The 25,786-nt window shown below is 40.3% G+C and overlaps 1 protein-coding gene across 2 annotated transcripts in view; it reads right to left on the minus strand.

Annotated features, from left to right (window-relative positions):
* Positions 1-3,379: 3,379 nt before the first annotated feature.
* LOC124798361 (protein tamozhennic) overlaps positions 3,380-25,786 on the minus strand; it is a 63,948-nt gene continuing 41,541 nt past the window's right edge. For both annotated transcript variants that reach the window (XM_047261730.1, XM_047261729.1), the window contains exon 4: positions 3,380-6,566. In XM_047261730.1, coding sequence (XP_047117686.1) covers positions 4,551-6,566 — 2,016 coding nt within the window. In that variant the 3' untranslated portion in view covers positions 3,380-4,550. The remainder of the gene's footprint in view (positions 6,567-25,786) is intronic.

Consider the following 25,786-nt stretch of genomic DNA (forward strand, 5'->3'; position numbering starts at 1 on the left):
GTGCCAGCAAAATATCAACATATCCACCACAGTCACTATGTTATGCTACACTGTATGCAGACAGAGGGGTGCACAGATTCCTCCCTAAAGGGGAGGACAGGGGAGCTGAGGAGCTGGTACTAGCTTTAAAATGCCTTTGGGAGTGGAGACCCCATTGGAATAACTGCCTATATAAGGGAGTGGTTGGTTCTCTGTGTCACAGAATGGCAGTACCAGTCTTGACCCAGACTTGGCTGAAAAAAGGGCATCAGAAAGGAAGGAAAGGTTAAACATGGGCGTCTCACTCCATGTCATTACTGAAGTGGCTTTTAAAGAAGATATCCTACCAAATACAGTGAACAAATTGATGAAAATGGATCCATTCAAAGCAATATCTGAAAGGAAATCTCCACTTTCTGAAAATGGGATGCAAATGCTACACTGCAGTTCAAGAGAAGGATCTGGTGAAATGAACCTTCCCAACAAAAAATTCTCAACCCCTGAGTATTGTTGGTAAGCCACAATAAATCTGCATATCAATAGAAATAATTAAAATACAAAGAGGAGCCACATGATTTACAATCAGTGTAAATGTTTAATGCCACAGTACAACAGATATGCAATAATGAAAAAGAGACTACATGTAAACCACTTTCTTCAAACCAATGGCTTTCTTGAACTATTCCAAAAACTTGCCTCCACAGAGCATCAAATGACATACAGAGACTTGCAGATTATAACTCTATACGCAGATGCTTTTAACTACATTTCAGCTTACAACTGGTGTAATGACATTCTTTTATTTTACTTTAGATGGACACTGTAAATCACTGACAAACTGTATTTGTTTCAGGTCCGCAGACAACAGCACCACAAAGAAAATGTCTTCAAGTGGATAAATGTAACAATAAAGATTGCACACCTGAAGTATTTGTCAAGATTAAGTTGTGTTATACAAATGTATTCAGTTATCGGATGATGTCTACAGAATTAAACGCTGAAAAAAGTGACTTTTGATGACAGGCAGGCATAATTAAAAGACACTTACATAAAGCTTTCAAAGTAACTGTCACGTGGGATGCAAGCAGTAATCTGGAGGGGATGGGAAAGGGGTAGTAGTGTATGGGTGGGGAGAGAGATGAACGCTGATGGGTGGAGTGGGGAGAGAGACGAACACAGTCTGGTGAAGTGTGCAGGGACTAGAATGCTTGTGGGCGGAGTGTCAGGAGGTTGTGGGGCAGGGAGGAGGGGAAAAAATGAGTAAAAAAAAAGGAAAGGAGCACAGAAAGACAGGTGGATGCATTGGCAGAGGATAGAAAATAAACAGAGGAGAGATGGGAATGGGGAGGAGATGATAGGACATAGGGGGTGGAAACTGTTGGGTCGAGGGTGTAGGGACAGCAGTTACCGGAGGTTGAGGCCGGGATAATTATGGGAGATTATTATTATTTTTTTGTGTGACTAGGGCCTCCCGTCGGGTGGTGCAAGTCTTTCGATTTGACGCCACTTCGGCGGCTTGCACGTCGATGGGGATGAAATGATGATGTTTAGGACTACACAACACCCAGTTCCTGAGCGGAGAAAATCGCCGACCCAGCCGGGAATTGAACCCGGGCCCTTAGAATTGAAATTCTGTCATGCTGACCACTCAGCTACTGGGGGCGGACATTATGGGAGATACTTACCTATCATCATTCCCCGAAATGAGGGATATCCTAGCCGAGATACTTCCCACCCCTCCTAAAGTGGTGTTCTGTCACCCATCCCTATCCTAGTTCATCCTTATTCCACTACCAATCCCAACCACTTGCCAGGAGGATCATATCCCTATGGAAGACCCAGGTGCAAAACCTGCCCAATCCACCAACCCAGCACTTCCTATGCCAGTCTTGTCACTGATTTATCCCACCCCATCATGGGTCTGATCACCTGAGAAAGCAGCCATGTTATTTATCAGCTCTACTGCAAACACTGCGCAGCTTTTATTTGCATTGGTCTGACTGCCAACCCCGCCGCTTGCAGTGCAAGGATGAATGGCCACCGCCAAACTGTGGCCAAGAGCAAAGTAGAACACACTGTGACACAACATACAACTGAACATAATGCTTGGTTTCAATGGCTGTTTCACTACCCGAGCCATCTGGATCCTTCGCTCTACCACCAGCTTTTCTGAAATGTGCAGGTGGGAGTTATCCTCACAACACATTCTCTGCTCCCATAATTATCTCAGCCTCAACGCACATAACTACTGTCCCCACATCATCCATCCAACAATTTTCACCCCCTCTGTACTATAACCTCCTCTCCACTCCCATTCTATTTGCCGCTTTCTGCCAGTGCACCTGCCCATCTTTCCCTGCTCCTCTCCTTTTATCCCCACACTTCCCTGCTCCACAACCTTCTGACACTGCACCTGTTGGCATTCTAGTCCCTGCACACTCCACCAGACAGCGTTCGTCTCTCTGCCCAGCTGAAAACTACTATCCCTTACCCTTCCCCATACCTGCCCCCTCCATATTGCTGCTTGCACATTTCGGCCTGAGATGCTGGAGATGGCAGTCATGTGAGTGAGGTGTACTTGCTTGTGTGTATGAATGGTGTGTGTGTCTATTACTGATGAAGGCTGCAGCTGAAAGTGTTATGTAAGTGCCTTTTAATTATGCCTGTCTGCAACTTGACGCATCTTCTTTACGGCAAGTAGTTCAAAAATGGTTCAAATGGCTCTGAGCATTGACTTAACATCTGAGGTCGTGAGTCCCCTAGAACTTAGTACTACTTAAACCTAACTAAGCTAAGGACATCACACACATCCATGCCCGAGGAAGGATTCGAACCTGCGACCGTAGCAGTTGAGTGGTTCCGGACTGAAGTGCCTAGAACCGCTCGGCCACCGCAGCCGGTGGCAAGTAGTAATCTGTCTTTTTCCACTTTGTTTATATTCCTACCTGGTGTTTCCATTGTTTGATTTAATGTTTAAAATACATCTATATATTCATTTTGGGCATCTTTACAGCTACAGTAGGGGATAGTTTACTATAATGTTCTGGCTTTTAATTTATATTCATGAAAAAATAAAAGTTGTGAAGCAGTTGCATTCCAGTGACATATACGAAGTTCCTTTTTTTTCGTACCAGTTGCCTAAGCAAACAGTTTATGACTGAAGAAATTATCTTCGTTTGGCATTCAGCTACAAGGTTTTCTTCTTTCATAGTTCACATCTTGAATGTCTTACAGTGAAAAGAAATAGATCTTTATCATAAAGTTTATCTTGTATATTTCTGCTGAAACAAACTTTGACTTGTATAATGCAGCATGTACAACCTACCATTTTTCCATGCAAATTATTAAAATATATGTGATAACAAAACACAAGGAACATAAAACACAAACATGCAATGAATAAAGGAAATTACACTTTTTATTCCACAAAAAACTTTTACTTGAACAGTAAAAATGTAAAAGCATTAACTGTATTGCTTCCTGTCAAATCAACATCACATAACTGCAGTAGATAATGAAGAGTGGGGGTGGGAGGATTAATAGGCTTCATCATCTCTCAAAATTATTTTGAAAGACATAGGACAAAGATGCAGCTATTTTAACAATAACTTGGTTACAGTACCTTGTTGTGCTTGAAACACCACATTTTTCTGGCCAATTCAAAAGAACTGACATGTTTTCACTCTTTTAAAAAACTGTCCCAATTGACAAATGATTCTGAACCTTACAATCCTGCCAGATTTACACATTTCTGCAGATATAATTAACACTGTTAGAACATTTACGAAACTACTTTTCTAAAAAAAATGTACATAATGTTTCTTCGATGACATTTCCTTATATTTCTTGGCGAACAAAACATTTCCCTTCACTTAATTAAGCAAAGAGGTATTTCTCAAGTAATAACAAAGTTTCATTTTCTTAAGCAACACATGTGGCTGCATGCTGTTAACACAATATGCTCGATACCCTAACAGTTATTTCCATCTGGTACAACACCTGCTTTATATAAGATATTTCTGTCGTGAGATTATGTAAGAAATTGTAGCCTGAAACTGATGTTCAAATTATCAACAATAGTAAATATCTTTATCATAAATGTAGAGTCCAGACTAGCATACTTAACAAAGGCTTACTGAATAAATAAATCAATTAAAAATACAACGTAAATGCAGAAAATAAAATTTTTCTCTTACTGTGAAAATATATAAAGAAATTTCATTCCTAGAAATATATCTGGGAAAATTTCCCACAGAAGTACAGCATTGTGTGTTTAGAATACAAAACCATTAAAAAGAATTATTACAGAACAATGAACACATGAAGAAAGGTTTGTGAACATATGTCAAAGGGAACACTATTATGTTCAATGGTTTGTGTATATAAAACATTAATGCAAATTCATTATAAAAGTATTATTAAGTAGAAAACAGAAAGGGGGTGGGTGATCACACAAGAAGAAATTGTGAATAACAAGCAATAAAATTTTATAAATATACAGACCTGTGAACCAGGTCAGTCTAATATTTTCAGATAGCTGGACTGTTACTTGCAGTCTGGTCACAATACTGCTAAATGTATGTTGGGGAGTCTTTCAGACTGCAGTCACATGCAATACACGTATCTACACCTTTTTCATTCACCAGTGTGCACTGCGGACATTCTCGGCCTCCACTGGCAAGGGGTTTGATTTCTGATCCTCTGACTTTCGATTTACCACACATCTCACAAACTTCACGTGTGGGATTATTTAAAAAAGTGCATGTACTACATTCCCACTTATCAGACTCATGTTCAGAGAAATTGCTTACTTCTGTACAGTCTTTCTGCTTCAGTTCTTTCTCATTTGACCTAGGTACATCACCAGAGGGATTGACACGATTAGTGTGATCCGAAATCCTTCTTGGGTCCAAAGTTGCAGACGAATACTGCACACCAGACTGCACATTCTTTTTACTATGTTTCTTTGGTTCTCTAGGTAATGTTTTTATTGAGCTCTTGTTTACTTGAACATTTGATTTGCTTGTTTCTGTAACAACAGATACTGGTCTCTCTCTGGATGGAACACTAGCTGCAGAATAATAATCATTTGGACTCTCAATTGCATCAGCTCCAAGAGATGTTTTCGAAGTATGTGGTTTCACATAAATGTCATTATCTTCTTTCATACCTTTTTTACTCACATTCTTTTTTGATTCCTTGGGAAACGTCTTAGACATTTTTGCAACGTCTGAACTGCCACCAACATTCAACCTACTTACTTCAGAGTACATTACTTCCTTAGGGGGTGACGACATGTTGTCATACACACTACCACGGCCATCTAGATTTTCATTCACTGCTGTTTTCTTTGAATTTCTTGATCCCTCACCATCACATTCCAATTTCATCCTATGCAGAGCTTCATTTATTTTCATTGGTCTTCTCTCTGGTGGACTAGATATCTTTTTATGATATTCTTCAAGCCTCAATTCCATTAAGGTGTTTTCAAGACTTGACATTTCGATAGCCTGTTGCTTTGACGGCTTCGGTTCCTTATGATTAGATTTACTGTGTTTTTCTGGGGAGAGAACATTTGGCCTATCTGCTAAATCTTTACTGTAACCTTGGCTCTCGAGGCTTTTGAAAACATAGTTCCAAGCATCAAATGTTCCTTTACCATCTTCTTTTGCCTTGCTTAATGAAGGATGGTCTTCAATGCTATCTATATCATCCAAATATGACAAGTGATCCTGAGAATTTACAGGTGCAACAAACCTGCCACTACTATCAACTTGTCGTTCACAATTCTTTTTCAGCTGTGCTTGGGAACTATGCTGCTTCACTACTCTTGGTATCAATATGGAAGAATCTGGTCCTGGAAATGACTGCTGGTGATTGACACTAGTACTCTGTGCAGGATTCGTATTTTCTAATTCTATTAACTGTCCTGTAGGGACAGTATAACCATAGTTCTGCATCACAGTCGGGTTTTCCAATAACTGTCCTGACGGAGGATAGCCATTTTGTACTGCTTGAGGTGGGATGTGATTCACTGCCAATGGACCAGGAAATTGATGTATGTGGCTACTGTTAGGATAAAGATCTTGAGATTTTAATACGGGATGTGGAGCAGGTGGTACCTGATAGGCAGTGTGCACAGGAGCAGGTACTGCAACCTGGTAAGGTACTGATTGTGGCACACTTGTAACACCTGCATATCTCGATTGTGATGGCAGAGTGTACGCAGCATGAGTGTTGCCCAAAGCGTAAGTGGGTGAATAGTAGTTATATCCTAAATGTGGAACATGGTGTTGAATTTGTCCATATACACAACCAGCCGCTGGAGAATGATAATGGGGTGAAGTGCCATATGTGTCAAATGCTGGAGGTGGGTGGTGATAAGGAGCTGAAATCAGCTGCTGCTTTTGCTGCTGTTGCTGTTGTTGCACCTGCTGCTGTTCTTGATAATGGCGCTGATGAAGTCTATATATCAAACCTCTGGTAGCGTTTTCTGGAGAACCAGCATGATTTTCACGGTATTCCAGAACATCCAGCCATGTACAATGAAACCGGCTTGACACTTCTTCCCAAATGTGTTTCAGCAACTGTAAACAATACTGAAGATATAGCTCTGGAACTTGCAGGAACGCACACACCACCTGGTGAGTATTAACAAGTCACCAAGACAAAAAGAATATTACAGAGTGTAGTTTATATACAAATTCACTACATTCTTTAACAGTTACTTTATAAGAAGGGAAACATCTACTCAGCAACTATTGAAACAGGAAGAAATGGATAAGGGATAATAGACACACAAATTTCTAGCTTTTAGGATTAATTACACTTTTACTGGGAGAAGCAAATAATGTAAAAAGCTGTAAAGGTGCTGAGTGGAAGAAACACCTCCTCAAACCTTGAATCAAGAGACACACAAAATACAGGAAACATGTGAAAAATCCTTCTGTACAAAAATAGGCTAAAATACAAATTTCTAGCTTTTAGGATTAATTACACTTTTACTGGGAGAAGAAAACAATGTAAAAAGCTGTAAAGGTGCTGAGTGGAAGAAACACCTCCTCAAACCTTGAATCAAGAGAGACACAAAATACAGGAAACATGTGAAAAATCCTTCTGTACAAAAATAGGCTAAAATACTGGAGTGGGGCTTAATGCAGTGTGACACATCACATTTTCTCAGAAAATAAACAAAAATCTCCTTGTTGTGCAGCCTCCAGTACTGATACTGTGGTAAAACATAAAAACCTAAATACTGTTGTGTGAGCACTTTAACTCCAAAGCTCATTTTCTTACTTAACGCTATTGCTCTGATAATGTCCCTTCTTCTCTCTGGGTCACAAATGTTCTGAGCTTCCAGTATGGTTGGGATTGTGTAAACTGGATAAAGATGCTACATTTAAAGTCACGAGAGCCTGCAGACATCATGGGAAAATGTAACGTGCTAAATACAGTTGCTGAAGAAAAAAATAAACTTACTGATATGAGACAGGAGGACATAAAAGATGACTGTTGCCTCTAAAGAACTATCATCATCATCATCATCATCATCATCATCATCAGGAAGTTCTTCCAGCTTCCGAACATTTTGTCTGCACCTGTTTCTGTTTTGGTAGATTTCCTTCCTCACTACAGCATCCCACGATCCAGCTACCTTTTACTTGGATTTCCACGTGGTCTCTGTCTTGTCATGTTCCTTTACAAGTACCGATTGGCAATTTGGTTAAGCTTCAACCATATCACATGAGCAAACCACTCCAGTCTAACTGCACTCAGCCTTCCTTCCATGGGCACTTCTGCTTGCAGGTCTCTCCTTAGTGTTCTACCACTGTTCCACCTGGTGTAATAATGGCTCTTGTGAGAGACTAAGCAAAACAATGTCATAAGGGGAAGGGGGGGTACAAAGGCCGTCTCAGTAATAAGGCATCCTGGTGCAGGAACACATATTCAGCTAGCTGGTAAAGCAGAAGACGCCATCCAGCGTCTCTGAAACAAAGAATTGCTACATATTACAGCACTGAAGGGATTTCTGGAGGCACTGGTCTGACTGATAAACTAGGGCAAATGAGATCATGATTGCCTGGGCCCGGTGCCTCAGACCTGTTATGATTTAGCGTACTGGACTGCTGCTGTTTCAGAGACACTACCTGACCCGGCTTGCACTTACACTATGAATTCAGAGAGACATCATGAATTATGCAATCATCACCAAAAGAGGAGAGGTCTACGCCCGCCTACCATCTGAGATGATTCAGCAAGACTGGCACAGTCACTCCTGTCAACAGCTACAGGCTGCTGCCTGTGCTGAGTCTGGATGCTGCTGACTTCGTATCTCCTCACTGTTGGGCCATCTGCTGGTTGACTACCACCTGCTGATGGACACCGTTCTGGTGGGCCTTGGGCTCAAGTCTGGGTCACCTAAGCACTCAGTCATCACCATGCAATCGAGCAAATGTTGTTTCCGTACATCGTCCTGGTGAACATATGCTGTCACTGTCTGCCAACATTCAGTGCGGGCACATTCCACTGTTACTATCGATGCTGGAGGTCGCAGTTTAATTCCACCTGGCCCGATACATGCTGTGCTGAGCAACTCAGTCAAGCCATCTGCTTCTGGCCACTTGCCATCCGTCAATCGTGTGCCGCATGGCACCACTCCTGAGTCAGCACCAGTGCCACTGTGCTAACAGGAGCATGTTGCCAGCTGCTGCCTTTGTCTGAAGGAACACGTAGTGCACCATCCTTCTGAAGGGTTTATGTTGAAACTGACATGCTTCAGCAGCTGAACCGCCTACAACATGGAGGCATTGGCCACCTTCCCGGATCCGTCTCCACCGCTGTAACTGTTAAGGAACAAAGGACTAATTCAACCAGCACTGTTTCCGACTCCTGCCACCAATCCGCTGCAACCACGGCCTGGGAAGTGCCAGCTGCAATATGTTCTGAACCATCAAACAGCCAGCTTCATGTGCCACTAGGTTAGTACATCCTGACCTCCACAAGTGGTGTCAGAAGTTATCGGCTGCTATGGAAGGGTGGATTGTGAATGTGATCACCAGCTCTGGCTAGCAGCTTTGATGAAGCAGTATGTGAGTGGACTTACTGTTTATTCTACCATTTTCCTGGTCTCGTGCAAGCATATGGTTAGGAGAACCAATTGCTACAGAAATTTAAAGATGGAGTTTATGATGATTGAAGAACCTGCCAATCTTTCACAATTCTGAAGAAATGATAGGGAATATTATGCTGGTATGCAGCCAGCAAGATGCACACAGTGCAATCTGTTGCGCTACAGTGCACCATGTGCACAGTCAGCATCTGACACTATCGTCAGTTTGCCAAGCAGTGTGAAGAGTTAAGAACATTAGATGAAAAGACTAAAATCAGCGTGTCATTACTGCAATGTGTCTCTGTTATCATTAGCTTTGTTTGTTCTCTGTTACTGTGTTATTTTAAATTTTGGTGGGAAAAGGTTGTGCAGTGCAGAGCCAAGATTCACAGTGTGTTTCCTCAGAAGAGGCATTTCAAAAGCTTTGGTAGATCAAACAGAGGTTCTAAAAGGCAAGCAACATGCAGATACACAAGGAATTAGCTGAAATGAGGGAGCTTCATCCAATGTAACTGCGTCTTAACTAAAATTAGCTACTATCAGTCTGATTACCACTTTTTCATGCAATACAATGGAAGATGTGTTGACATTCAAAGGTGACCTAGAATTAGCCATGAAGCTGGGCCTCTGAACTGATGAATGCCCATCACAGGTGGCCTAATTACTCTTAATAGGTGAAGCAAAGCTATACATGATGTATGCTGAAGACTTGAAAATTGTGCATGCATTTGAGCAGCTTAAGGTAGGTTGATTTGGGGGAGGGGACCAAACAGCAAGGCCATTGGTCCCATCAGATTAGGGAAAGTGGTGGAGGAAGTCGGCTGTTTCCTTTCACATGAACCATCCCAGCATTTATGTGAAACGATTTAAGAAACTCATACAAAACCTAAATCAGGATGGCCAGACGTGGGTTTGAACCCTTGTCTTCCCAAATGCGAGTCCAGTGTGTTAACCACTTTGACACCTCGCTCAGTACAGCTTAAGGAAGGGCTCGTGTAGTGCTACTGGAAACAGAGCAGTATGAGCTTCATTTGAGAGCAGCTCTCAAAAGTAGACTGAATCAGCAGACTAAAGCAGTGAAAAGTTTTCTGGACACGGCAGGATTCCGAATGGGGGCAAATCTACTCTAAAAATCCCTAGGTCCACTGTTCCCGAAGTGATACTGAAGTGGAAATGTGAAGGGACACTTACAGCACAAAAGTGTACAGGCCGACCTTGTCTGTTGACTGACAGAGACCACTGACAGTTGAAGAAGGTCGTAGTGGGTAATAGCCAAACACCTCCCCAGACCATCACACAGGAATTCCAAACTACATCAGGATATCCACTGCAAGTACTATGACAGTAAGGTGGGAGGGGAGAAAACTCGATTTCATCATTGAGCAGCTGCTCATAAGCCACACATCTTGCCAGTAAATGCCCCACTATGCCTCGCTTGGTGTAATGAGAGTAAACATTGGACGACTGAAGAGTGGAAAAACGTTGCGTGGAGTAACGAATCATGGTACACAATGTGGTGATCCAATGGCAGGGTGTGGGTATGGCAAATGCCCAGTGAACGACATCTTCCAGCGTGTGTAATGCCAACAGTAAAATTCAGAGGCGGTGGTGTTATGGTGTAGTCATGTTTTTCATGGAGGGGGGCTTGCACCCCTTGTTGTTTCACGTGGCACTATCACAGCACAGGCCTACATGAATGTTTTAAGCACCTTCTTGGTTCCCAATATTGAAGAGCAATTCGGTGATGGCAATTGCACTCTTTCAACACAATCGAGAACCTGCTCATAACGTACGGCCTGTGGCAGAGTGGTTACACGACAATAACATCCCTGTAGTGGACTGGCCTGCACGGAGTCCTGACCTTAATCCTATAGAATACCTTTGGGATGTTTTGGAACGCCGACTTCGTGTCAGGCCTCACCAACCGACATCGATACCTCTCCTCAGTGCAGCACTCCGTGAAGAATGTACTGTCACTCCCATAGAAACATTCCACCACCTGACTGAACTTATGCCTGCGAGTGGAAGCTGTCATCAAGGCTAAGGGTGGGCCAACACCATATTGATTTCCATCATTACCACTGGAGGGTGCTACGAACTTGTAAGTCATTTTCAGCCAGGTGTCCGGACCCGTTTGATCACATAGTGTACCTAAGACATGTGCTTAGTTAGGATGGTGTAAAAACCAACCTGAGACTGATACATGTAGTGCATCGTTTGCAACACACATGACTAAAGAGCTGCAGTCATTATTACGATTAGCTTATTGCTATAGATAATTTATGATGGGATTTGTGGTTATTGGAAGACCACTGATACAATTGTTAAAGAAGGGTGTAAAGTTCTGGTGGATGGCTGAATGTCGGGTGTTATCTGTAAGATTTTAAGTATAAACGGACCACACAGTGTTAAAATGGTTGTTGGGTTTAAAAGATACTTGAAGTAGGCTGACATGGTGAGAGATGAAATTAAGTGAATTAGTCTTTGAAGTGATTCACAAACTGGAAAGTAGGCATGGAAATGCAGTCAGTCAGAGCAAGAAGATTTGTGAAATATGAGCACGCGGTTGCAGCCTTGCAGAATGGCAAAATACACTGATGCTGACTGCTAGTTACCGTATTTACTCAAATCTAAGCCGCACTCGAATCTAAGCCGCACCTGCGAAATGAGACTCGAAATCAAGGAAAAAAAATTTTCCCGAATCTAAGCCGCACCTGATATTCGAGACTCGAAATTCCAAGGGAGAGAAGAGTTTTAGGCCGCACATCCAAATCGAAACAAAGTTGGTCCATTGTAATACAATTTAGGTCGAATGAATGACAATACAGCTACAGTAGTTTGGTTCAAGTTTTAAGCTTAGCAGTTAAGCTTTACCATGTAGCCATTGCTATGCGTCAGGTGCTCCGTCCGTATTTATACGGGTACCATTCCTTTATCACGTGATTCGTCTGGTTTGAATTGATTGCTTATTTTTCTTTGATCTGGCAAGTGCCGTTCTCTTTGTTATAGGTGTTTACGTCATTCTAAGCTGAAAATGCATTACTGTACTGTGTCATGCATTGTTTGTCGCATTCTGATAATGAGTGTTTACGACCTGCCGCTGCTCACGGCATGCCTTGCTTTTGTGCGTGCAACCGCCGCATTTAAAAAAAAAAGAGGAATCGTCTCATTAGCGGAACAATGGCAAGAGACTGCTTGCTATTTGCTGTTACTTACACTGGTGCTTTCTTTGATAATGATCAACAAGAACCAAATAATAGACTGCGTATGATAGAAGATGTTCTGAATGAGAGTTTAACGAAAATTTTTTCTCCGGTTGAAAATCTTTGCAGACGCCTCTGTAGTACATTACATTCTGTACAGAAATTAGTCATCTTAGATTTAAAAATCTTGTCAATTGCCGTGCTTCATTTCTGACTGTATCACTATTAGGCATAAGAACAATGCGAATATAAACATGACATGATATGTATATTATTCCGTGTTTGCTGTTGCCTCACTCTAGTTTCGTAGTTTATTAGGCAGACAGGATTTAAATGAGATAGCAGCAAACACGAAAGAATACATGGCAAAATGTTTATATTCGTATTATTCTTATGGTGAAGAGAATACGGCATATGATTCACAATTCGTAAAAGTTCTTATTAGGAATGATCTCTTGTCCCAGGTAGGAAAAAATTCAGACAAACAATCTTGCCAGTCGGATTTTCGTAGTACGCTGAAATGCTGCTACATTCGAAGATGAACAATACGGAATTTGTATTTACTTCATTGGATAATGTATGAAAATGCAGTGGTCGAAACTCGGGGCGGTGAAAAAAAGCTCGTCTTCCACGTTTTTTTTTTTTTTTTTTTTTTTTTTTAAAAATTTACTGACGCAGGGGTTTTGTCGCCAGTATTTATCTTTGTGCCTGGAAAGCATACCTGTGTAGCGCTACATAATTCGACGGAAGAAGTTTGTTGTGGCGGCACCTACCAACATTTTTTCAGAACTGCCGCTTACTTTGCACTCGATTCTAAGCCGCAGACGGGTTTCTGGATTACAAAAACTGGAAAAAAAGTGCGGCTTAGATTCGAGTAAATACGGTAGCCAAAACGCAGCCACAGTTTGCTTTCCACAATGGGTTGTTCAGCAGGGCAGAGAGTAGGCTGACCAGATTTCAAAGAGAAACACTTGTGTTTATACTCAACTTCATTACTACACTTATGCTTTCCTTCCTTCTTAGTTATAATGATATTCTGAAATCGATAGTAGGCCGGTGATGATGCAGCAGCAGCTTGGGCCACATATCATAGTGCCTGCTGTACTGTGAGAAAAAGAGTTCAAAGGAATAAGTACATGACCACATGCTACCTGGATGCAGAGGATGCAGAACAGATCACAGATTGGCTGAATGTTACTGGTGGTGGACATGGAAACTGGATGCGGTCCAGTATATGAGAAATTTGGTGCCATGTGCACAGCATGTGTACTTTTGAGTCATCAGCTTCAGAAGTTACCAGAGCCAACCAACCCACCTGAGATGGCTGAAGTACACATCATAGGTCCATTCGGCCAGACAACAGAGGGGAATAGCCACTTATTATATATCATTTTTCGTGATATGTCACAATGATCACCATTCCAAATCAAAAGGCAAGTACAGTAACACAGGCAATACTAAACAACTGGTCGATGAAATTCGGTGTCCCTGATATGATAATCACAGATTGTGGCACCAACTTCATGTCAGTGGTCAAGAAACAACTGTGTCGTCTGTTCTGTATCCGAAAACTAAGAACTACACCATACCATGTGCATGCTAACACCGAATGACTGGGGTGATGCTGAGCCATTACTTCAGTATTCACCATAATGACTGGGGGTATTTACCTACCACATGTTGTGGCTGTGTATAATTCAAAGATGCATCACAGCATTTGGTCTTGCACTTCATTACGTAGTGTATGGAAGAAAGATGCCATCACTGTGAAGGTTACTACAGACTAAGGTAGGGAAAAATGTGGAACCTATACAGAACTCTACTAGAGCATTAAATGATGTGTGCAGAAGGTGAACACTAAGGCACTTGAGCAGTAGGAGAAAATGGGATGGCATGGTGGCAAATTGCCAGATTATAAATTTGGCCAATGTGTAATGTTAACTAACCCATATACACCGAAGGGCGAGATGAAGAAATTTATTATGTGATACTAGGAGCCGTACCAAGTTGCAGAACTGACATCACTAGTAAATGTTAAATTACAATTGCCAACATGGACAATCGTTGTCCACATAGGATGCATTCACCCTTTTAAAGTACTCCACAGAAACCAGTGTCACTACCTGGGAAGAAGGTTGGTGGCAAAAAGGAGAGTAGGGATACAGAAACTCATGGTCTGGCCTTGCGCAAGATCCCATACAGTTAGGCTTTGCTAGTATATAGGAAAGTTACCATGTGAATTTTAGACATTTATTTTTTATGATTAATTATATAGGAAATTAGGAGACCAGGGAAAACATTGAGCAAGGTTCTGTTTTGTTCATTTTTTTTTGTTTTGGTTGGATATTGTTTGTTAACATAGGCAGATTTATTTCTAATATTATGAAAAGTATAGATTGCTACTCATCACAAAGTAGCGATGCCAAGTCACAGACAGACACAACAAAAAGACTGCTAACAACTTAAGCTTGCAGCCAAAAGGCCTTTCGGCCAAAAGCTTAACTTGTTAGCAGTCCTTTTTGTTGTGCCTGTCAGCGACTTGGCATCTGCACTTTATGGCGAGTAGCAATCTATCCTTTTGATAATACTGTCACTATTTCATTATGGATTTTCCACTGGCTGATTTATTTTTGTATATTTTGTAGCTATAGGCATAGTAGGGAGCTAATTGTGTAAAGAATTGGGTAAGATGATGGTGTGTTGGTGTAACAGAAGGATTTATATCATTCATGCTGTGCAGAAATGAGTCGTGAGCATTTGGTACTTTCAAGAGGGGGAGGGAGAGCAACTGTGGCTCTTTCACCATGTGATGTTGCCGCCAAGCATGAGCATTGTGAGGGTACAGAATTGTTATACAGTTAAATGTGGAATTTCTCCTTTTAAAGCCAGAGATCGCAAGATTTCTGCATCGTCATTGTCTCATATAAATGAACAATAGTGTAGCATATTAATGGTAGCATGTAGGGGAACATTTCAAGGGAAACACAGGTCCACATTTTTGAATATGACATTGTATGTTGGAACAAAAAATTGTTTGGGTTTTCCTATTACCTGTCTGAGATACTTTTCAGGTAGCATGTGGCATTTGAAGTTTGTCAGCAGATCCCTTTACATCACAGCAAGGATGGCACAGAAATACCAACTCCATATGGACATTGTAAGAAGTTGTAATCTCCCCACGGAAAATTACCCTCTACCACGCAATAATTAATAATGGTCAACCAAATCATCCACATGTATTTACGTTTGAAAAGTATCTGATCAGATTTTCTAGTAATATATGCGCCGACAGCTCGTCGACGCCAAGGTATTTTTCTAGTACGTTTATTCTTTGGAACAACAGAGGTACAGAAATGTATGCTCCATGGTTATTATAGAGAGAGAGAGGAACAGCTTCGGAAGTATCGGTTGGAAGATTGTCGGATTGCTAAAGGAGATTTATTTACTCTTCTTCGCGCTAAAGCGAGCTAGGAAAGTTTGTGCCGCTAGCGTGATAGATAAAGAGAAAGAAAAACCTGTAAAATAAAATTACATGAGACTTGGAACCAACAGAAAACGGAACATGTACGGAAATGGATTCAATATACAATTTTCCTCAGAAATAAGGTTTGTGACCATTTTATTCTAGGGTGAATGATGAATGAGTTCTCTGTCTGAAGCACTGATGATTGTCTGGGCCCTGTAATTAATTGGGAAGTTTCAGCTGTGACGAAGAGAGCCTGCAATCTCTGAGTTTTTATAAATCGTCCAAAAAGGCTTCGTCCACATCTGAAATTTTAGATCTGTCGTAAACTGAACGAATTGTTCAAATGATCGATTTTCCCAACTGAATGCAGCGCTTAATAATAATAACCAATGTAAAGATCTTTTCTAGCAAGCCAGCCGCTGAATATTAAGACGAAGGGCTCCACCAGAGATTCTACTAGGCCGATTTCACGTAAATAATATATTTAAACTGTACACAGGTAAAGGACAGAGAGAGAGAGAGAGAGAGATAGAGAGAGAGAGAGAGAGAGAGAGAGAGAGAGAGAGAGAGAATCCTCCATTAGCATAATTGTTTCTCTGTCTTTTCACGGATCATTCTAACTGGAAAACACGAAGCCCTGACTTTATTGTACCGATTTATGTGTGAGAGGGAAAGAGCGATAAAGGCGACAGATACACTTCTGTACAGACAAAACATTACACCAAGTTAGCGGCAAGCTGCATTCACATAGACTTTCATCATTTACAAAAGCAGAGTAGAATTCATTATAATGGCCAATCCGTGACAGGACACGTTTTTGGACGTTGTTAAAATAATTTTGTTCTGTGTTTCATGTGAACTACGACGAGACAACTTAACTTGGAAAAGAGAAGAAATACTCGCAGGCAAATTAAGTGGATCTACAAATAAAAGCAGCACGCTGGGCGCAGGAAAAAGGCCAGATCTATAATTTTTTATTAAAGCTTGCTAGTATTGAGGAAGTAGACGTAGATTTGAACATTTACTAATTGTGTTCATGCCAGACGTAGTTTGATTGACCTGCCCTAGTTGCATTTACCTGTATAAGTACTATAAGAAAGTAGCCACAGAAGTATTCTTGTGTGAAGGGAGATATATACATATTGACTGTAGAACATTTATATGGTTTTCACTAGGGCAATGTTTAAGATGAGTCAAGCAGAGCAGAGCAACACGCAACAGCCTTCAGCTGTGAGCACGGATAATAGTGATGTAGTAAGAAGTGTTGTAGAACCGATCGCTACAGATAGTGCAATAGAACGCCCGGTGGACACAGCTGGAGATGTAACAGCAAGTATGCAACATGAATTAGATCCATTAGTAATTATCATGAGACAGATGCAGATGATAACCGAGAGCATGAATAATATGAAAACCGACATTAATGCGAAGTTAGCCTCAGTTACCGAGGGGCAAAATGATTTGAATGCGAAATTAGCCTCAGTTACTGAGGGGCAGGAAAATCTGAAAGCTGAGATTAAGCAGCAGTTACATGACAGTTTTTCCGAATTAGAGCAGCGGATAGAGGCGAAGACAAAGGAACTTAAAGATCAGGCCGAAGAGACGGAACGAAAATTAACTGCACAAATAGAATTGGTTAAAGCTCAATGTGAGGAATCTACTCAACGCGTACGTGTAGAAATGAAGGAGTATGTGGCTATTAAGATAGATACTGTACGGGAACAGGTGGAAATGGTTCCGCAATTAGTACAAAAGCAAGATGCCATGTCATGTGCAATTGCGCAACTTCCTGAATTGGCACGTACGCAGACGAACCTAAAGGAAAGTGTTGAACATCTGACCGAACGTCAAGACGTTATAGACCACCAAATTAATGTATTAACGGGTAAATTATCCGAAATCACATTAGAAAACAAAAGGCTAATGTGTGAAAACATTGAACAAAATGTTAAAGCAGCATTCCAGAGTCTATGCGGCAAACAGGAAGAGAATTTGTTTGCGAAAGGACTTGAGGAAGTGCGACAGCAGTTAGGTGCTGATTTCGAGCATTGGAAACAAACTATAGAAGAGTCGATACGCGTTTCACAACAAGGCTCAGAACAAATGAATACCGGCCAGCAGCAGAAGTTGGCAGCGTCTGTAGAGCCAGTTACTGCGCATTCGCGCACGATACCGACTTGTGTGAGTAACTCGAATATTAAATTGCCACGAGCTAGTTGTTCGCGTGAAGTTTTATCTGACGGAGATTACGAAAGCCTTTGCCATGCCGAAGAAAAAATGATAAAGCATCGGCAATTCCAGATTTTTAACACTGACAAAAGGGGGGTCCATCCGATTGTTTTTATCCGAAGTTTTAGAGGAGTGCTACCCAGAAATTGGTCGGAGTGGCAGAAAATCAGTTTCGTGACTGGGTATATACAAGGTTCGGGGGCGATCTGGGCCTCGGACATGACTTCTGTATGCTCGACATATGACGATTTTGAGAAAGCGTTTTTAGCAAAATTCTGGTCAGAAGGGGTACAGGAACGCCTAAGGCAGGAGGTGCTCTACCCAGAGCCTTTCTCTTTTTCAAAAGGAAGCCTTAGGAAGTATTTTGAAAAATATATAAACAAAACTAGATATTGGGACAGACCTATGCCTTTGCCAGACATAATAAACATATTTAAGGCAAGATTACCAACTAACACCCGGAATCAATTAATTTACGGGAACAATAAAGACTTGGAGTCGTTCCTCACGACGTTAGATCATATAGACATTATAGAAGAGAGCAACCAGAAAGCCCGTAACAACAGATTCCAATATAGGGAGATAGAACCTCCGCCAAATGGTAGGCAAGGGAACGCACAGAGATCGATAAATAGTGGAGAAACCCCTCAAAATCTCAATAATAATACCGGCAATAGTCTTGCGAGGGGTTATCCAAGGAACAACAGGAATGGGAAACGATACAATCCTGTATGGGGGAACGAAAGGAATTTCAGACCGCAAGCCTGGAACAATAACGATAATAGAAAGTGGAATCAACCGGGGGGAATAGATTCAAATAACCAACATCAGTGGGGACGGACATCTACGAATCAACCGGTAATTACCGAAGTGACGGACGATGTCAACCACCAGGCGAATCAAAATCCAACAAACTTGTAAGGGCCCACTTGTGCCCCGGAGGAGCGGTCAACAATTGGTTGAGGGGCAACAGGATATGTGTACCCATGCTAACGTATAATGATGGACGATTACTGGCAGATGAATTGACCGAGGACTTAGAACTCCAAGATGAGGATAAGGAACAGGTGGCAGTAGCCGAAGTGCAAGTCATTTTGGTGACTGTACCTATAGTGGCGGTTTTGGACACAGCTGCAACCACGAATGTTATTTCGGAGGCTCTATTCAACAAGATCAGAAATATAAGACGAGTACCAATTTTTCCATTTCAAAATTGCAGAATAATAGGCGCCGTTGGGGCTAGATCGGCTAATGTAAAAGTGCAGTCACTACTTAGTGTAGAAGTCGGAAATGTAGCAATATTAAGCACATTCCTTGTTGTAAAAAATTTGGTGGTAGACTGCATTATAGGAGTCGACAGCCTACGTCAATACGGATGCAGAATAGATTTTAAAACAGGAAAAATTTGGTTAAATGTAAATAAACAAGAAATTGAGTTGGACTTGTTGAAAAAGGAAAGCCTTACCAGAAAATATAATAGTGGGATCAGTGTGCAAGTAAGCAGGACTGCACAAAATTCTAAACAGCACGTAAATAATGAGTTCCAAGTCAAAGGAGACTTCGGTCAATTAGTGTATGAGAAGTTAAATGAATCCGACTGCATTATCGAAGAGCAGAAGAAGCAGCTCAAAGAATTATTATTAGTGTATGAAAACGTGTTTGATGAAAGGCCAGGAGTTATTAAGGGATACATATGCCATCTCTACGTTAAGCCACACGAAACGTATTGTAGAACTTTCTATCCTGTTCCCTGGAGGTTAAAGGCTCAAGTTCAAAAAGAAACAGATCGCATGTTGAAATGGGGTTTGATCGAACCCTCTACAAGCCCATACTGCTCCCCATTGTTGGTCGTGCCAAAAGCAAAATGAACGCTCGTAAAAAACATAACAATAAACTGTGTGTGTGTAGTGATAGAAACCTTTAAATTGAAATAGTTAATCAGTGACATAGAGTATAGAAATAGTGACTAACTATTATTATCGAGTGTTGTAAAGAAGATAGTGGAGATAGGCTTCACCTGTGGTTTGGGTGAACATAGAACTTTAGCATTGCTAATGTCATCAAGAATGATTAAGGATCTAACTGACCTTCAAGAAGAATGAAATGTTTCCCGCAAATGACGCGGAATAATCAAAAGAGGTTCCGAGTGAATATTCATATATAATCTCATGTGAACGCTTACATGTGTAAACGTGTGAAGAGATGTGTTGTGGTAGTGAATCGTGAGTGACGGTTAACGCCGCAAAGATAATTTCCCGCGCAAAACAGTTGACGTCGGCGCGAGAATTAAAATCGATATAGACGATACAGATATGCTTTGTAAGAGACTCGCACCAAACGCGAGGATAAACTGATTCATGTTGAACTCTAAAAGGAACAGGTGTTATAATTAGAAGTTAAGAGTTTTTAATTTATTAATGAATGATTAAAGAAAGTAATATTCATAGATTCAGTAGTAATTTAATGGTTCGTGTTCGTTTGGGAATTTTGTATGAAAAATCCATTTCCATATATGAGCATGGATGAACACCGTATGAATCAGAGAGTAATTGAAAGAAGCGAATCCGCATTCCTCAATGCTAATAACTTTTACATTTCAGCACTCAAGCGAAGAAATACAGTATATGTATTTAGAATAAAAAGTATTGAGTATAGCTAAATTATATGACTTATCAAGGAAATATGGATGATGTCTTGGTATAAAATGAACTACACTTTCCATTATTCGATGATTTGAATCCAAAATCTATAGTAAGTTACATGAATCCTTTACATTACGAAGAACAAATCAGTGATAGAAAATGTGTTAGAACTTTTGGACTTATAAGCACAAGCGGGGAGGCAAAGTCAAAAGGAGTATTCAAAAGGGAGTAAATCGGATGATGCTTTTGGCAACATCATTAGTTAATGGTTGAATTCCTTGAAGTACGTCGTAACAAAAAGGATCCATGAAGCCATAAGGATTTTGCTTTCAAAAAGGAGAATCTTGGACGGTGCAACCTAATCAGTTCTCTTACAGGAAGAGTTTTCCTTTTGGTCATTGCTAATTCTTTTGGAATGAATGTTGCATGTGAATTCGAGTATCCCTGTTCCTTCTACTCTTCCCATTGTGGGCCGCGTAGAAGATCAACTACAGAGGGGGCCGCGTAGAAGACCGACTACAAATGTGGACGTCGGGGACATGCAAGACCCGGGGGAGTTTAGCACCGCAATATATTGTACCAGGAGCAAGATTGTAAAACGAGAATTCACGTTATTTATTGTAAAACTTTTTTTTTTTTTTTTGCTAGAGGCACAAACCACTCTTCTCCAAATCGTGATACAAATTGATCCCTGTCTTTCCTTTAGAGATCTATTTCAAAATTATATATTTTTTTCTTCTATAGGCTTTCCTATCTTCTATGTACCGTAGGCTGGGGGTCTAGGCTTAAGAGGTTTTCCAAGGTTTCCCTGCTTAAGAAAGTTCCCGAATGGGTAGACCCTGACATCAGTTCATGAAAGATCATCTTCCTTGGTTGTGCACAGCAAATATAACACCTAGATGCACGTAAAAGCAATACAGCCGCGGTACCGGTATCTTCATTTCTTCTGTCTTCAACATTTCTTTTCTTCGTCTGTCTCAAATATAATATTCTTTTTCAGTCGGAGGACTGACAATCATCACTTCCGGGTTATCCACGCTAATAGATAGCTCGCGAAGTGTGTTCGGTGAATCAAAATTGAGCTCACAAACTTCGCTCGCTGCGAGGGGCATTGTAATCTCCCCACGGAAAATTACCCTCTACCACGCAATAATTAATAATGGTCAACCAAATCATCCACATGTATTTATGTTTGAAAAGTATCTGATCAGATTTTCTAGTAATATATGCGCCGACAGCTCGTCGACGCCAAGGTATTTTTCTAGTACGTTTATTCTTTGGAACAACAGAAGTACAGAAATGTATGCTCCATGGTTATTATAGAGAGAGAGAGGAACAGCTTCGGAAGTATCGGTTGGAAGATTGTCGGATTGCTAAAGGAGATTTATTTACTCTTCTTCGCGCTAAAGCGAGCTAGGAAAGTTTGTGCCGCTAGCGTGATAGATAAAGAGAAAGAAAAACCTGTAAAAGAAAATTACATGAGACTTGGAACCAACAGAAAACGGAACATGTATGGAAATGGATTCAATATACAATTTTCCTCAGAAATAAGGTTTGTGACCATTTTATTCTAGAGTGAATGATGAATGAGTTCTCTGTCTGAAGCACTGATGATTGGCTGGGCCCTGTAGTTAATTGGGAAGTTTCAGCTGTGACGAAGAGAGCCTGCAATCTCTGAGTTTTTATAAATCGTCCAAAAAGGCTTCGTCCACATCTGAAATTTTAGATTTGTCGTAAACTGAACGAATTGTTCAAACGATCGATTTTCCCAACTGAATGCAGCGCTTAATAATAATAACCAATGTAAAGATCTTTTCTAGCAAGCCAGCCGCTGAATATTAAGACGAAGGGCTCCAACAGAGATTCTACTAGGCTGATTTCACATAAATAATATATTTAAACTGTACACAGGTAAAGGACAGAGAGAGAGAGAGAGAGAGAGAGAGAGAGAGAGAATCCTCCATTAGCATAATTGTTTCTCTGTCTTTTCACGGATCAGCCTAACTAGAAAACACGAAGCCCTGACTTTATTGTACCGATTTATGTGTGAGAGGGAAAGAGCGATAAAGGCGACAGATACACTTCTGTACAGACAAAACATTACACCAAGTTAGCGGCAAGCTGCATTCACATAGACTTTCATCATTTACAAAAGCAGAGTAGAATTCATTATAAAGTGTCTCGGAATAAGAGATGTCAAGGATCATAAATGAAACTATATACAAGAATGCTTGTGAAAAAACTTATACAGAAAAGCTTCAAATTTTTTTTAAGTATTGAAAGTTGTACTCAGATATCCACACAGACAGCATGTTATTAAGTTCATGCAACAAATGTACACTATTTAATCCTTGGGATAATTATTTTCAGTACAAGGAAGAGTATAGTAATAATAAGTAATATATTTAAAAGGAAGGTACTTCAAGAACAATAATTTTATGATTTTGCTGGCCAGTGAACCCTTGTCTCATGGTGACCCAAGAGGTAAATACAAATCTGGAATGCAAGAAGTTCAAATTGAAGAATACAACAGAGGATGCAAACAACTACAAAGAATTTTGCATCAAGAATTTATTATGCTTTTGCACCTGGACTTTGATCCTGTAACAAGTTTACGCGGACTTATTTTATTAAGTGTGGAAGATAATGAGTGCAGACATCATTATGCATGTGTAGTGGATATGTGAATATTTAGAGGCAGAGTCAGTTTGTCAAACACTGTTCAGTCAGAAAGAAAACTAGTTGAGGGAATATAGTTCATAACAAAAGATACAAACAAGATTAAACTAAATAATTCATCATTATATTTCTAAAACAGATAAAACACTGATCAAGACGAGTTCTCAATTAGCTGGAAGAATGAACAGACTAGATAATTAGAAAAAAAAAACAAGGTAAATTTTTTTTATGAAGGTTTAGATTTAGTTGAAGGTAACACTGACAACGCTGCTGAACATTCTGATATTTTTAGTTTGGTATTGGATGTTCCAGTTATTATAGTGATTACAAATGAAAGTGAACCACAACTGGAAAAACTGCGAGTGTTGCAGTACCCTTTGGTAGGGTTGATGAAACAGGTCATAATGAATAGATAAGCCATAACGGTTTTACATACCAATATCGCTCTTTCTACCGCTTTACTGGCAACATACCATACTAAAAAAAGACACACCATGGAGAGGTCTTTAATGTGGTGTTACATTTTAACTGCATATGTTTGTAATATGCAGGCATAAATACAAAATCTACCAAATTTGGTATAAGACTCTTTCTGTTGCTGGCACTGGCAGAAGGTGAGGAAGGGTAGTTACATGGTCAATATGTTCAGTGCATACTGAAACTGAGTGCCCTGATCAGTATCTGATTCACTAATTCACGAATGGTGATCAGAAAAATCTCTGATATCTGTGCTACGTGGTTTTCCACTTGCCATTGAAAGATGGAGAAACTTACCAAAATTTTGGCTTCTCAAAGCATATGGTGAATGACTAGTCTTCCTTTTGCCATGAAGTGCATATCAAGGGGGTGATTCATGATTCACAACAGTTAAGGGTATCAGGAGTCATCACTGAAAAAGACGAGGAGAAAATTGGGGGCGGGGGGGGGGGGGGGGGGGGGGGGGGGGGGGGAAGGGGGGGGTGAGGGGGGGGGGGGAACATGGCAGGGGTCATAAAATTGTCAGAAATTGTGTGTTCGGTGGAATTCAGTCAGGGTCGAAAAAATACTTCCTTGAAGCCATTGAATTTTGAACCCAGGAAATCTCGATCATAATAATAAAGAGAAGATCCTCACTGGCGTGAGAACTGTTAGTGACTGCTTCAGTTCATACGATACTCTAGACCTTACGAATGAATCATAGTGTGAACTTTGTAGATCCAAATGATCGTTCCGTTCACACACAGAATGTTGAAAGAACGTGACGAGATGCTAGAGGTGTCATCTCATGATATGGCAGAGAGATTGAACATTTTGTGCATTAGCTACCTGAGTACCTGTTCTATAGAGCATATCACTCGAAAGAAATATTAAATCACTTTTTCACTGAGGCTGGTAAACTTTAACCATCCAATGGAACAGCGGTGCAATAACTCTTTCAGAAGAATGCTGTATGGATGACTAGCAACTACAATTCTGTGCCTTTTGGGGAAACTGGTGCCTTCACTTTTCCTCACCATTAAAGGAATTTGATAACATTGCTTTGCCGATTCCTGTGCATTTTGCATATTACTGTGAGACATTAACCATACCTATTTTATTCCTTTGTGTATTCGTGTAGCAAACATTCATGCAGTGACTGGCCAATGAGGTCATGTGTCCTGTGCCCTGATTGGCTGACAAAAGCAAATTGCACAGTGCTATCATGATTTCACAGTTTTCGAACCTATGACAGTATATTTTGTGGATTTCATATTTATACTTCCGCATTATGAAAATATGTAGTTTAAATGAAATAATGGATTGAAGATCTCTCCAAAATGTGTTGTTTTTGGCACTTTCTTTTTTTTTTCCAGCGCTGCAGGTAACACGATACTAGTATAGTATAGTGTTGTCATATAGTGCCTGTTTGAATGAATACTGGCTACGAAAGGTTTGAATAAAATTATTGATGAAAACTGAGCATTTTAGGTTGCCAAAGGTTGTAGTAGAAGTAGTAAATCTTATCCAACCTCAAGCATTTGCATGTCTCAATAAATTATAAAGTAAACAATGATTTCAGTGTTTTAAATTGATGATTTGCTTTGATAGTTATCTGCAGAATTACGAGATTCAAGTCAGTCTCTGAAATTTCTGGATATATAACTAAATTCTCTAAGCTAGACTTTAGTCTTTTTTTTGCAAATTAAAAAAAATAGATATTTTTGCAGTAGATTTCAATTTGTACGTGTTAGATGAAAGCACAGAGTCTACCCAGTTTCATGACTTAATTCAGAAATCTTATTTTATCTTGAACCTTTTACAAATGCCCTTAGGAACACAAATATAATAATCAACAACTTGTTTAGGTCTAAGGAGATGTATAATTTAGCTCTTTTTTTAACTTCCAGAAACAGAAAAACTATGGTCTAAAATGTGTATAAAAAGAAATTTTACTAAATTTAAATTTACTGTGGTTAACTGAAGATGATTAGCCAGCCTTTGACAACTTCAAAGACCAAAA

The sequence above is a fragment of the Schistocerca piceifrons genome, chromosome 5 (genome assembly GCF_021461385.2).
Source record: "Schistocerca piceifrons isolate TAMUIC-IGC-003096 chromosome 5, iqSchPice1.1, whole genome shotgun sequence".
NCBI lineage: Eukaryota > Metazoa > Arthropoda > Insecta > Orthoptera > Acrididae > Schistocerca > Schistocerca piceifrons.